This window comes from Lissotriton vulgaris, chromosome 2_1 (genome assembly GCF_964263255.1).
Source record: "Lissotriton vulgaris chromosome 2_1, aLisVul1.2, whole genome shotgun sequence".
Lineage (NCBI taxonomy): Eukaryota > Metazoa > Chordata > Amphibia > Caudata > Salamandridae > Lissotriton > Lissotriton vulgaris.
In genome coordinates, this window is record NC_141687.1 from 1030654218 (window position 1) to 1030665914 (window position 11697).

Sequence of the window (11697 nt, forward strand, 5' to 3'; positions counted from 1 at the left end):
GATCTCAATGCTGGGCAAAAGAGAAACCACAGCCAGTGACATTTCTTGGTATTGTCTGAAAGTCTGTTACATCCTGAAGTAGAGGGGGGCAGCAGGGTCAGTTACCTTTACAGAGACTTCAAACATGCATCCACCTAGGCCATTATTTTTGTGTTTAGAAGCTATAAGATATTACATGATAGCCTTGTATTAGAAGTGGTTTTCATTTCAGATATTATTCCTTCAAATACAATATCAATGCCATGGGAAGCCTTCCAGCTAACCCACAGGCACCTTAGCATACATCATCTAAACCTACATACCGGATCATGGTCTTTTGAATTCTGTCCAATTACCTTCACTTACCTTGCTATAGGTACAGTACCGGAATGTCTTAATTTATATGTTCATGTTCTATGCCTCATGTACAAAGTATTAATTGAATGCGCACAACACTGATCAAAAGTTTCACATTCATGGCTATTAGTTTGCTATTCGTTTTCACTTGTTTACAATACAGAACACAATGAAAAATGCAACAAGAAACCCAAGTTTTAAAACACAGCGCAACAGCTGGTATTTGCGCACGAATAACCATTTTACAAATGGACTAAGCTTTCCACAGGAAATAACAGTTTGCCTTGTTGAGGAATGGCAGTTTTGTCAATATTCAATTATCTGATGTCCAAAAAAAGAAGAAGATAAACCTTAAAGCGTCTAATGAGAAAAGACCCGAAATGCACATTGCAGATTCTGTCATAGTGAACCTATTTAAGCAGGGACATTTTATGATCCCCCCCCCAAGCAGAAATGAAAATGGCACAATATTCCCACACAGTGTTTTTTGTTTTTAGAAAAGCAAATAAATGAACTGTGGGCAACAAATGGAAAGTTCAAATTAAAACTAACACAACATCAATAAACACTCCAGTACTAGATGTATAAAATGCATTCATTCTTTTTCCAGCATGAGAATTGAAAATGAATGACATGTACAGAAACACAAAAATGACCATTAACAATAGCAAAACTAGCTAAAGTATTTTAAAATGCACTTGAAATGTATGTACTGTAAATCTTAAAGTGTCAAATAAAAAAAAAAATGATGGAAATTTTTTTGCGGATGAAAGACCCACATTTATTTTTCCATGTGCATAAAAAAATGGCAGTGAAACATTTCTTGAAAGAAGAGGGGAATGGAAAAATAGACATATTGCTTTAGGATGTTTAAAGGTACACCATTTTTTAAAAAACAAAAATGATATCTTTATTTTAATTTTTTAACAGCTTTCATTTTTTCAAAGATGTACACTTTTTAAATCTGTTTCAAATGACCCACAGGAGTACAAATGATGGCACTTTTAACCAATATGGCGTGTTCATATTTACAGAAAAGAAAGAATTTTTCAAGACATAATAGCATATAATCTCAACATTTAGAAGCAATAAAAGAATGGCATCTGTATTGGTCTTCTGTACAAACTATTAGAACAGGAATTTATTCACATAAAAAAAATCAGCTTTAACTCAACCTACACATTTCTCAGACCCATTTTCCTCAATCTCAGACCTTTCATCACCTGTCCCGCACCTTCACCAAACTATACAACTACAATTAATAAGATTTAGCATCTAACATAGCAAAACAAAGTTAGCCATCGTGTCTGTTCTTTTCAGTAATTCCTTGAACATAAAAACTCTTCCATGATCCTCCTATAAATTCACATTCACAATCCACCAACAAAACAGCAGAAAAAGGTCTCTGTATCTTTTGAAGTAAACTTGGAAACTCAAACTCCTTTCATTGGTCTTTGTTCTTACACCCAAGAATCAGGGGATCCTGGGTACTGTTCTGCTCTATGAGATGGGCGCCTCGTAGAGTAAAAGTCTACATAGTTGGTGGTTGATTTCAGTCCATACTGTGTGGTGTAATCTGTCGTAGAAGGATAGTGAATTCGATCATCAAAGTAGGGATCTTCATAGCTGTGTGGAGACTGCAAATTCAATCGATAGGCATCATAGTTCTTTCTATTTGTCTCATCTTGAGTATAGTACAGCTGCTGATACTGAGGGTAAAATTAAAAGGAGACAAACATAAACCTACTTGAACTTTTACTGAGATGTACATGAAGAACCACTGTAGAATTATTTGTTATTGTGAAACATTTGACAAAGGTGGTGCTTTATAAGTGAAATGTGAAAAATTGATAATTACACTTACTTACGTAGCTCTCCTGTTTATATAAGAGGTGGTTGATATTTCATGCCTCAAAGAAAGCCATTTACATGCTTTAACAAGTTCGAATTCAAACAAAACTTCTGGGGACCAAGTGATTTTAAGATTTAGAATGCATTCATTTTTCACTAGTAAATAAACCAGCTTTGATGGCAAAGGCTATTGGACTGAAATCGAAGGTAATGGAAACGAGTAGAATAAAAGTATAGCGCAGCCCTACTAAACAAACAGAGCATGTCTACATTTTCCCAAATTACACATCTCTAGATTTACATTTAATTAATGGTTATTTCAAATGCCCCCACGTTTCCTGAACAGCTGAATGTAGTAGTGGCTCTTACAATGAACTAGCAATAGAAAAAGTCACACAACAATGTTCAGTGCTCAAGAATCTAAATGCAGAGTAGAAATCAGTCATGCAATCAAAAAAACAAAAGGCATGACATAAGTAGCACTGACCACTTTAAATACCAAGTAACTTACTAGTCAAATGTTTAAATCCCAGTAGCCTGTCCCAGCTACAATTTCAAGTAAGGTTGGAATGTAAGGAAAGAGGAAATGCTGGAATCTTAGCACTTTAAGTGCTGTACTTTTAAGTAGTATGTGTCCTTGTGTCAAGCGGTTCACATATGCATTTTTTGCATGCCTTGCAATATTTCTACATGTGGAGTGAATATATACTGCAGGGCATGTGGAGCTTTAGAAGTGTATACAATAAAACCAAATTGTGTGCGAGATCTCAGTACCAATAAATGTTTCATAAGAGTGTGTATGAACCTTCCTCAGAGAGCCATGATTTAAAAATCGACATGGCCTGCTGCCATTTTCTTTTGCTATGGCAAGGACTCCCCAAGTAGTTTGGTGCAAGCAGATAAGGGCTATTAATATTAGTGTAACTCACATGAGGCAAATTAAATTAGGAAACTGCATTACCTATCTCCTGGAACACTGCTCTTGACATAGATGTAGGGATAAACAAATAATACACAACATGCTACCTAAAGTAGCCTATTTTAGGCTATGGGACAATGGTTTGTTTTACTATTTCTATAACTGCACATTCAGCAGGATTAATAAAGTTGACCAAAAAACCCTATGTTAACTAGCAATATAATTATGGTGTGAATTTTGTCAGAGTCACTACGACATCAATGGTGACATTTTGATGCTCAAAGTGTGGTAGTTGTAATAGCAGTACCAGTGACGTCAGGATGAAGATGATTGAGCTGTAGGCAGATTCAATACAAATTGAGTGCAGCCACAGCGTCTTCGTGTTTTTGATCATCACAAACACAGTAAAAAGTTCAATCTCTGACCTTCTAAACAGTAAAACTGAAACTCTGCAACAGCGTTTTAGGCAATTTTCTTAAAATCCATGAGTAGTTCCCGTTGTCTTTGATGCAATTCACCCAGGGTGCTGTGAGAACTTTCATGGCATTGCAGTTAAATGTGAATTGCTATTTTATTGCCATTTATTATACTTTTGTTTTCCATTTGTTCCTCATCTTTGTTTAATGTCCAGTTTGTGTTTTTACTCCTCTAACTTAGTCCATTAGCAGTAAACATTATCCCTCATGTGAATAACATTTTGAAACCGCATAACTTAATGATTGATGTAGGCCTGATTAAATGTTGGATGTATTTGCTTTAGGTCTTTCTTTTATTTTTTACCCTATTTTACTTAACTTAATAAAGATGTTAAAAAATGTTAAATGAACTTCAATCATGTGTCCTTGGATAGGTCTTGATATACTAGGAAAACAAACAAGTCCCTTGCTAGCATCATTCAATACCTTAATGTTCCCCTTTGCAGTACTCCCCTACAAAGGCAAATAACTAGGGATCTCACTTTACACAGAGGAAAACAGTTAAAGCCGAATTTGTCCTAAATAAACCCTAGTGCAAATAAAAATCTGAGCTCATTAGCAACTTGAACCAGAAATCTCTGGTAGCAGCAGAGAAAGACTTAACATTGTAAAACTTATTTAGAACCGTGCCATCAAATATTGCGTGCACCATTCTGGTTATAATGCATTCAATCTGTCAAACGTATCCCGAGCAATTAATCCAACAGCCATGCATCAGCATAAGGCAGGAATAAATATAACGTGATTTATATTTAAAAAAACGGAATGCTACGTGGTGTGGCAATGGAAATCTATAACATACCTCAGGCTTGTATCACATTATGAAGGTGCAGTAAAGTTAGCACTCTTAAAACTGTAGTATTACTTTTTACAAGGAACATTCTGATCAGCGGAAAACAAACTTCCAAAGGGAAAAAACACGGGGAGATTGCATTCTAGATGGCAAACAAACCAAAAGTTTTGTCTATTTAGAGGCCTTTTGTAAAAAGTAGTATTGTTTCTGCCACACCAATTAAAGGTGATTTGCAAATAAAATAATTGTAATAATAATAATACTTAACGTATACATACGTACAGGGGTTTTCAGTCTGCTTATTGTCATTCACATTTTACTTCTGAATATCAAACATGCAGCATAGGCACAGTCTCTGCCCACCTCTGCCACAGGCTTAGCTCACTCTCATTATAGGTATTCTCCCTGTTCACAATGTGCACTTCTGCAGAAATAGTAGTCCTCTTGGGTACCACAAACTATGGGCCAGATGTGCGTGATTTCCTTTAAAATAATTTGTTACCGTTTTCTAAACATTTTACTTCCTTGTATGAGGGGATAGAAGTTCCCCAGACTCTACTAAAATGATCTTGCTACTGCTTGCACAGCAGTGCATCCTGTGCACAGTGCGAACTGCCACCATATTGGGAAATGGCTTTCAAAACCATTTCAAGATGGCTGGATTAGTGAATACAATAATAGGTGTTCATATTGGAATGCTTTTAGTAAAACTATTACAAAAATGATCCCAAGATATATTGTCTTGGAAATAAAATAGCAAAGCCAATATGTGCGCAAACAATAGCAGACATAAAGGCTTTGCCAATACTTGCTGTTGATTGGAAATCTGACAACTCAATTATGGTTTTTTTAAGAGATAAGCCGACCCAAAATATGTACATACATGAACAGAGAGCTAAACAGAATAATCTAAACAAATTCATGTTTTGCCCATATACTTTAAGTACTATGAAAAGAAAAAGCGTAGTCTCACCTGCAATCGTCTATTTTGTTCCCTTGCTGGTGAAGAATAGGAGCTGATATATATTGGCGAAGGCTTACTGGACCCTGAAATAGACACAGGAATTCAAACTACAATGATGTGTTCACTGTACTAATGTACCATTTATCAAGACTGGAAACATGTAAACAGATAAGCACATCTATCCCAGGAAACTATGAGCCATCTGAGGCACAGACAATAGTAACACATACAATGAACATGTGCTGTTTGAAAATGTTTTGCTGCTTTGACAAATCATAAGACATTAATGTGCTGACTTTTACTCAGCTACAATACGAATAACCAAACTCAGAAATGCAGCTCTTTGATCAGCGCCTAACTGGTTGGTATGAGAGCAATTTGTAGCTAGAATCTTTGGCAAGTCTCAATGCAGTCACACCCTACATTTCACTACTAGACCATGGTTCAATAACAGCTGCTGAGAATATCAGAGTCCCAATGCAGAACTTGAAAGAACAGAATAGCCCATCAGTGGGAAGGATTCTTCTGAGCAACACAGGCTAACTTTCACATTTACATTGTTTCAGTATAGGACAATTTCTTTAAAGTGAACAATTCAATGCAGTTTTCCAAGTGTTTTAAGGCAGTTGCCTATTTTTTCAGGTAAACAAATGATGGAAGGTGTGGCAGTATTAAGTATTGTATATTAAGTAGTTGCTATTGTTGATCTACATGTCCTAAAAAGTAAAGTGGTAGTACGTACACCTGCAACGTTTTCAAACCAGAAACATTGCTAGTATTTAAAAAGTGGAAAGGCACAATGTTCCTTGTTCAGATGTATGCATCTGTTTATTTACTCAACAATGTACAGAGATGTAGAATTGCAATGCAACAAGTACAGTATACCAGTACACTGTTGAATCAAAAAGAGCAATGATGTAGGGGCCTTTTTTTTACTGACAAAGAGAATTGTTTTTGATAAGTGTTGATTCAACATGTTAACTCTGAAGTTAAGCCATTTTTTATGTAACACAATCAGGCAGCAAACTTATGCTTGCTCAAGAATGTTACTTATTTTAAATGGTTACAGTTAACTTTGAACAGAGCCATTTATAAGGTGTGTATACATACACACATAAACATGTCTTTCTAGATAATGGATATACATGCTTAAATATATCGATATTCTTTCTGTACATTATTTCTCATGTGTTGATGCAAGGGTACTTTCATGTATAGAGTGCAAAACACAGGCCTTAAAAAGGAAACTGAATTAGAAATTAGATGACCTACGAACTGGTCTGGATGCAGAACAATCATCTGGTCTCATATTGTTGGACCTCTTCACCTTGTTTGACACTTGTTTTTTTTAAAAAATATTTATATTTTTATGTTTTATTGATTTTTTCATTGATGGTAGGAATTCAATAATGACACTATAAGTACATGGGTGATACGCCCCTAGGAGGCTGCCACAATACAATCCCTGACTTACAATGTAACGTAGGACTCCCAACAAACACCCCCTAACCCCCCCAATACCGGTAACATTTCAGTCTAGGTCGTAATCCATTGTAAAGATATTCTGCAAGAGACAAACACAGTACTATGTACCATGTATAGTATGGCTATCACCCCGCATTGGAGACCCAAACACGTTCCAACCCCTGCAGTAGATTTTCTAAAGAATTAGGTGAGATCCATTTACCTCATGTTTTATGGAACTTTCTGAGATAGCCTCTTTTGCAATACGTCACCCTTTCAGGTATCATGTACATGTCCATAGCGTTTCTCCATTCTTGAACAGTAGGGCCCTGGGCCGATCCCTAGTGGCGGGCAATGTCTCTCTTAGCCTCCATCAGGGTAAGGTTACAGAGTATCAGTTGGGCTCATGGCAAATCAATGTCGCAGGGAATTCCAAGAATACTGTCTTTGGGGTCCATAGGGACGGGATGATCCTTCATGGCAGATAGTTCCCTAGTAATGGCTCTCCAATAAAGTTGTCAACTCCAGATTGCATGGAAAAAGGAGCCCTCCTCGTCAGCACATCGTAGACAGGAGGGATCCAGCGATCTTCCCATGGAATGAAGCTGTTGTCTATCATAGCAGACCCTATGCAGAATTTTTAATGAAATCAAACAAAGCTGTGCTTTATTACTACTTCGCAGGGGTGCATCAGGGCTACCTCCCAGTCAATATCCTCCATCTCCCACTTCCTCCTTAAACCCTTCAAATTATTGGGCTATTATTAAGGAGGGTTCGATACGTGGAGGAAATCGCTCCCCTCCCCAGGCCCTCTGTAAGTAGCTTCCCCGTAAGCGGAACAACTTAAGAGTATTCCTTCCCTGGGGAGCCCCTCGGCTGACCATGCATGTCGGAGTTGCGCATATTTTTTAAATTGAGTGTTGTGCATTGCGTATTCGCCTTTCAAGGATTCGAACGGCATCGGGTAACCCCTTCCAGCAAATCTCTGATTTTGGTCATCCCAATCAGATCCCATTCTCTAAAACCTTTCAGTTTGCCTATTGCTATCAGTCATTTCCCCTCCCATAGTAGTGTATCCCTGGTTGGCCTGCCATACAATCTCATTGTTTTCGTAACTCTGATCCAGCTCTTCACTGCCAACCTGGTGGTGGGGAGGAGGTCCGTGGTACCCCAGCCCCCATACAAATACTGGAAGCAGGACTGGTGGGCCCACTGGGTGCATTCCAGTCGAAAGGAGGAATGATGGTGGGGGGGGGGGGGGGGGGGGGGGGATTTGGGGGGGGTTGGGATAAAGGCAGTACATGACATTAATGAGGTGGGAGGCCCAATAGTATCCCCAAATATCAGGCAGGGCGATACCAAAATTATAACGGGCTATGCTGAAGTGTGGTTGGGGAAACTCTAGGGTGTTTACCATCCCACAAAAATGTATAGAGATCCCCCTCCATTACCGCGAAGACTTTTAGGGAGACCATAGCGGCTCTTCCCAGTAATGTAAGGGAGAGCCCCTTCGATCTGCATATGTCCTCCCAGCAAATGGCCCTCCCCAGATTACGTTCATGGCAGGTTCTTTGTGAAGAGTCAAGAATTCACCCAAATACTTGAATCCTAAAGTAGTGCACATCAATTTCTGGGGAAGGGGGAGATCTAGTATGGTACCCTGCAGAAAAGTATAGTAGTGACTTGCTACAATTCACCCGGTAGCCGGAGTGTCTTCCATATTCCTCCAACATGTCAATTAGCAGGGGGAGGGAAGACCGGGGTTGAGTGATGTAAAGGCAGCCACAAATATTTGTCACAACTGCTCTGAATTCCAATAATGAACAGAATTGAGTTCAGAGCTCTTTGCCTGGTATATCAAGTGCTAAACAATTTGAATGCCTCTGCTATTCAGGACTAAAAAGACAAACCATTATTGACCATTCAGGAAGAAGGACCTCTTGTGATGTACTAAGTGCTTGGTGACATTTCCCACAACATTTGTTAGTATTTGGACAGCATAAAAAAGCTTTGGTGGCTGTCAAAACCAAAAATCCAAAGCAAAGGTTTTCCAGCCCACTTTGTCCAATTCGGAAGATTCCCTGTGCAGTGGGGCTGATAAGTACACATTTGATATCATCCTGCCAATTTTGTACTATCCAGCTTTTCAGGATAGGTTGCACACTTAAGAATGAAGGACAGGTGGTCTGTGTTTCCTTCCAATTCGTCTCTTGATCTTTGGGGTGGAGCGGCCTTTCTATTAAACAACCATAATAGTATCCGGGATTGCTTGGTCAATGAGAAATATTAGTTCTTCTGTTGTCTTGATGATGCCAGAATCTCAGGGAATAAGTGATTTCTCGCAGTTTCAAAGCTTCAAGTGTTTTGTGTGACTCATGTTGAGTTGCAGTGTTGAAAGGCAGATGTGGAACTTTCCTGAAACCCTCCACTGAACTAAGTGTTATTCCATGGAGATCTATAGACAAAACAATATCTGACTAAAGCAAAGGAAGCAAGTTGTCTGCTTCTAAGACTTAATCATCTGTATTTATCAGATATGGCTCAAAGACCTCCACAGCCGAGGTTAAGCCAAAAAAGTCTTCAAATCTGACAAATGTTTCAGGTCTAGCCACTAAAGCAAGAATCTCTTCATTGGAGTAGATTTCAACAATCCTCTTCCTAAATGTGCTTGAATAAAATCCGATAGCGCAGCAAATTAAATTAAGAAATACATTTTGCTGCTGCTCACCCCAGGACCAAAGATGCTGTTACCCATGCCCTACAGAGTGTGGACCAGAAGGTACAGAATATTATGAGGCTAGGGAGGTCCGCAATAATACCACAACCCATTCGAATCCCCAACAAGTCCCAGACCTGCAGCTCTTGCCTGAAGTGAGGTCACCTGCAATGGCAATATGACATAGGTAGCTCAAGTTGGCATGCCAAAGGTCGCCACATAGGCAAACATTTCCATCAGCTCCATATTTGGAGTTGCTGGAAAGACTATTACTCCCAATTTTGGAATAAGCTTTTCCAGCACCAGTACAAGTTTTAAAGCTTAATCATATGCTTCCACCAGTGATTCAGAGCTTTGCTGAGGGTGAGAGCTTTTAGTGTTAGATCACAGTGGCTTAAAAGTAAAAATTGTCATGATGCACCCTCAACAAAATATACAGAGGTCATGAATTCCATCTCCGACATAAGGCTATACAACATACCCACCTTAGATTGAAACCCAGACATTCCTAACTTTGGTAAACCAAGACTTGATAATCCTGCGTGACCATTAGGACTGTTAATGACTCCATTTGAGAGGCTCAATGACTAGTGGGGGGAAAATGTCTGGAACTGGGTATGGTAAAAGTTTACATACAGTCCGATCTTCTTCCCTTTGAAGTTGGTGATGTACAAAGTCTAAAGAATTTTAGTGGAAACAATAACTATGGAAAAAATAAAATGTATTATAGGAGTAAAAATAAACCTATGTTTCTAAACTCCTCCAAAAAACGCAATCATTTGACAACGGCGATAAGACCTCTTTACATGGCACACAACAGATGCAATAAGACAGCATTCTAGCTTTCCAAACAATGTGACTTACCACTGTACATTTCTTTGTGTGCTAGATTATCTCCTTGACTGGTATAATATTGCATAGATGGTTGAGTCCTCTCATACTCAGAACGGGGTTCTCTAATTCCTAGAAGAGCAGGTGAGGAAGTTGTGCTACCAACTAAAAAAATACATTAAAAAAAGAATACAATGATGAGAAATGATTTGCCTGTTTTTTTCATTAATGTCAAAATGCTTCTAAAATGTCAGTTCTTACAATTGTGGAAAAAAACACGAAATTGAGAAGACTTTGCAACAAAGAACTAGGTAACTTTAATATGCAAATGTATTCTTCTACCTAGTAATTTGTTCAACTTGGTTATTTTCAAACTGCGTAAAAGCGACCCTAAAAGTGTTGCACATCAGTGTGAAGGAACTTTGCATTATGGTTCCATTGCTCCACTGCCTTTCCCAAACACCACCTCATTACTCGTTTGCTGGCCTATCGAACACTTGCACTAAAAATTACTGTCGGTTTAAGAGTTTTCTTTATCTTACGCATAAAAACTGCAGAAATATATAAGGCAACCAATTTACTCAACAGCAGTGTATCTTGTTTAGAAAGAGAAAACCTCATGGATTAACGTCCAGTAAATAATAAGGCACAGTTTGTTAATGGTGGGAAAATATGTAAAAGGTTTAAACAAAAAGATTAGAGGATCGTGGCAGCATCTCTAGGAAAACTCTGAATGTTCTGAATTGCACTCATTGTCAAACAATGAGCACAGGGAAACTAAGAACCTACCTTTCACCCTCTCCTAAGCCTACATGGTTCCAACAAAAAAGCAAGATCTCTTCACACAAGGAGGCAGTGCTTCTGTCTGGAAGCAGTTACTATAAGGTTTCATGACATGCTCCTAAATTAATTTATCAGCATTTGTCTATCGAAAGAAGGCACCCAGCAATATTAGACAAGTGGTTAAAATGGTTGCTGCAAATAATTCCAACCCATATACAAGGTTATCAGTTATCAACAGATCACAGTGACTATCACCTCCCTTCATGGGTCTAAAAAAAAGTCAGTTTTTGGTTCGAGTATTTTGAAACTCATATGGGCTCTAGCTAGAGAATTGGGGTGAATTGAAAGCTATCCACAGAATACCAGTCATGATCAGTGCGCTGACAGATGCTATATCCCAGTCCTCGGACTCCCCCCCCCCCCCCCCCCCCCCCCCCCAAAGTCTATACTTTCTTGAACATTATAATGCCACTCATTGACTCAAGAATAAGCTTGGGACATGGGGACTACTTTCCTGCTTGGATGGATTCGTTTTTTCACTTCTCTGCAATTTACTTGTGTCAT

The 11697-nt window shown here is 38.6% G+C and overlaps 1 protein-coding gene across 1 annotated transcript; it reads right to left on the minus strand.

The window, feature by feature from the left end:
- Positions 1-1091: 1091 nt before the first annotated feature.
- On the minus strand, positions 1092-10536 carry LOC147731563 (plakophilin-4-like). The gene is made up of 3 exons (XM_086956666.1): positions 10384-10536; positions 5349-5422; positions 1092-2045 (listed from the first exon to the last, which is right to left on the minus strand). Exons 1-3 carry the CDS (start codon positions 10436-10438, stop codon positions 1797-1799), a joined length of 378 nt encoding a protein of 125 aa, XP_086812792.1. The 5' UTR covers positions 10439-10536; the 3' UTR covers positions 1092-1796.
- Between the last annotated feature and the right edge of the window lie 1161 nt (positions 10537-11697).

What these genes read in the sequence shown, in the direction of transcription:
- LOC147731563 (XM_086956666.1), bottom strand. Translation starts at nt 10,438, where the DNA reads ATGCAATATTATACCAGTCAAGGAGATAATCTAGCACACAAAGAAATG. An exon ending in ACACAAAGAAATGTACAGTG is followed by an intron (nt 5,423 to 10,383) that starts GTAAGTCACATT and finishes TGTCTATTTCAG; the next exon opens with GGTCCAGTAAGCCTTCGCCA. An exon ending in AACAAAATAGACGATTGCAG is followed by an intron (nt 2,046 to 5,348) that starts GTGAGACTACGC and finishes TTTTACCCTCAG; the next exon opens with TATCAGCAGCTGTACTATAC.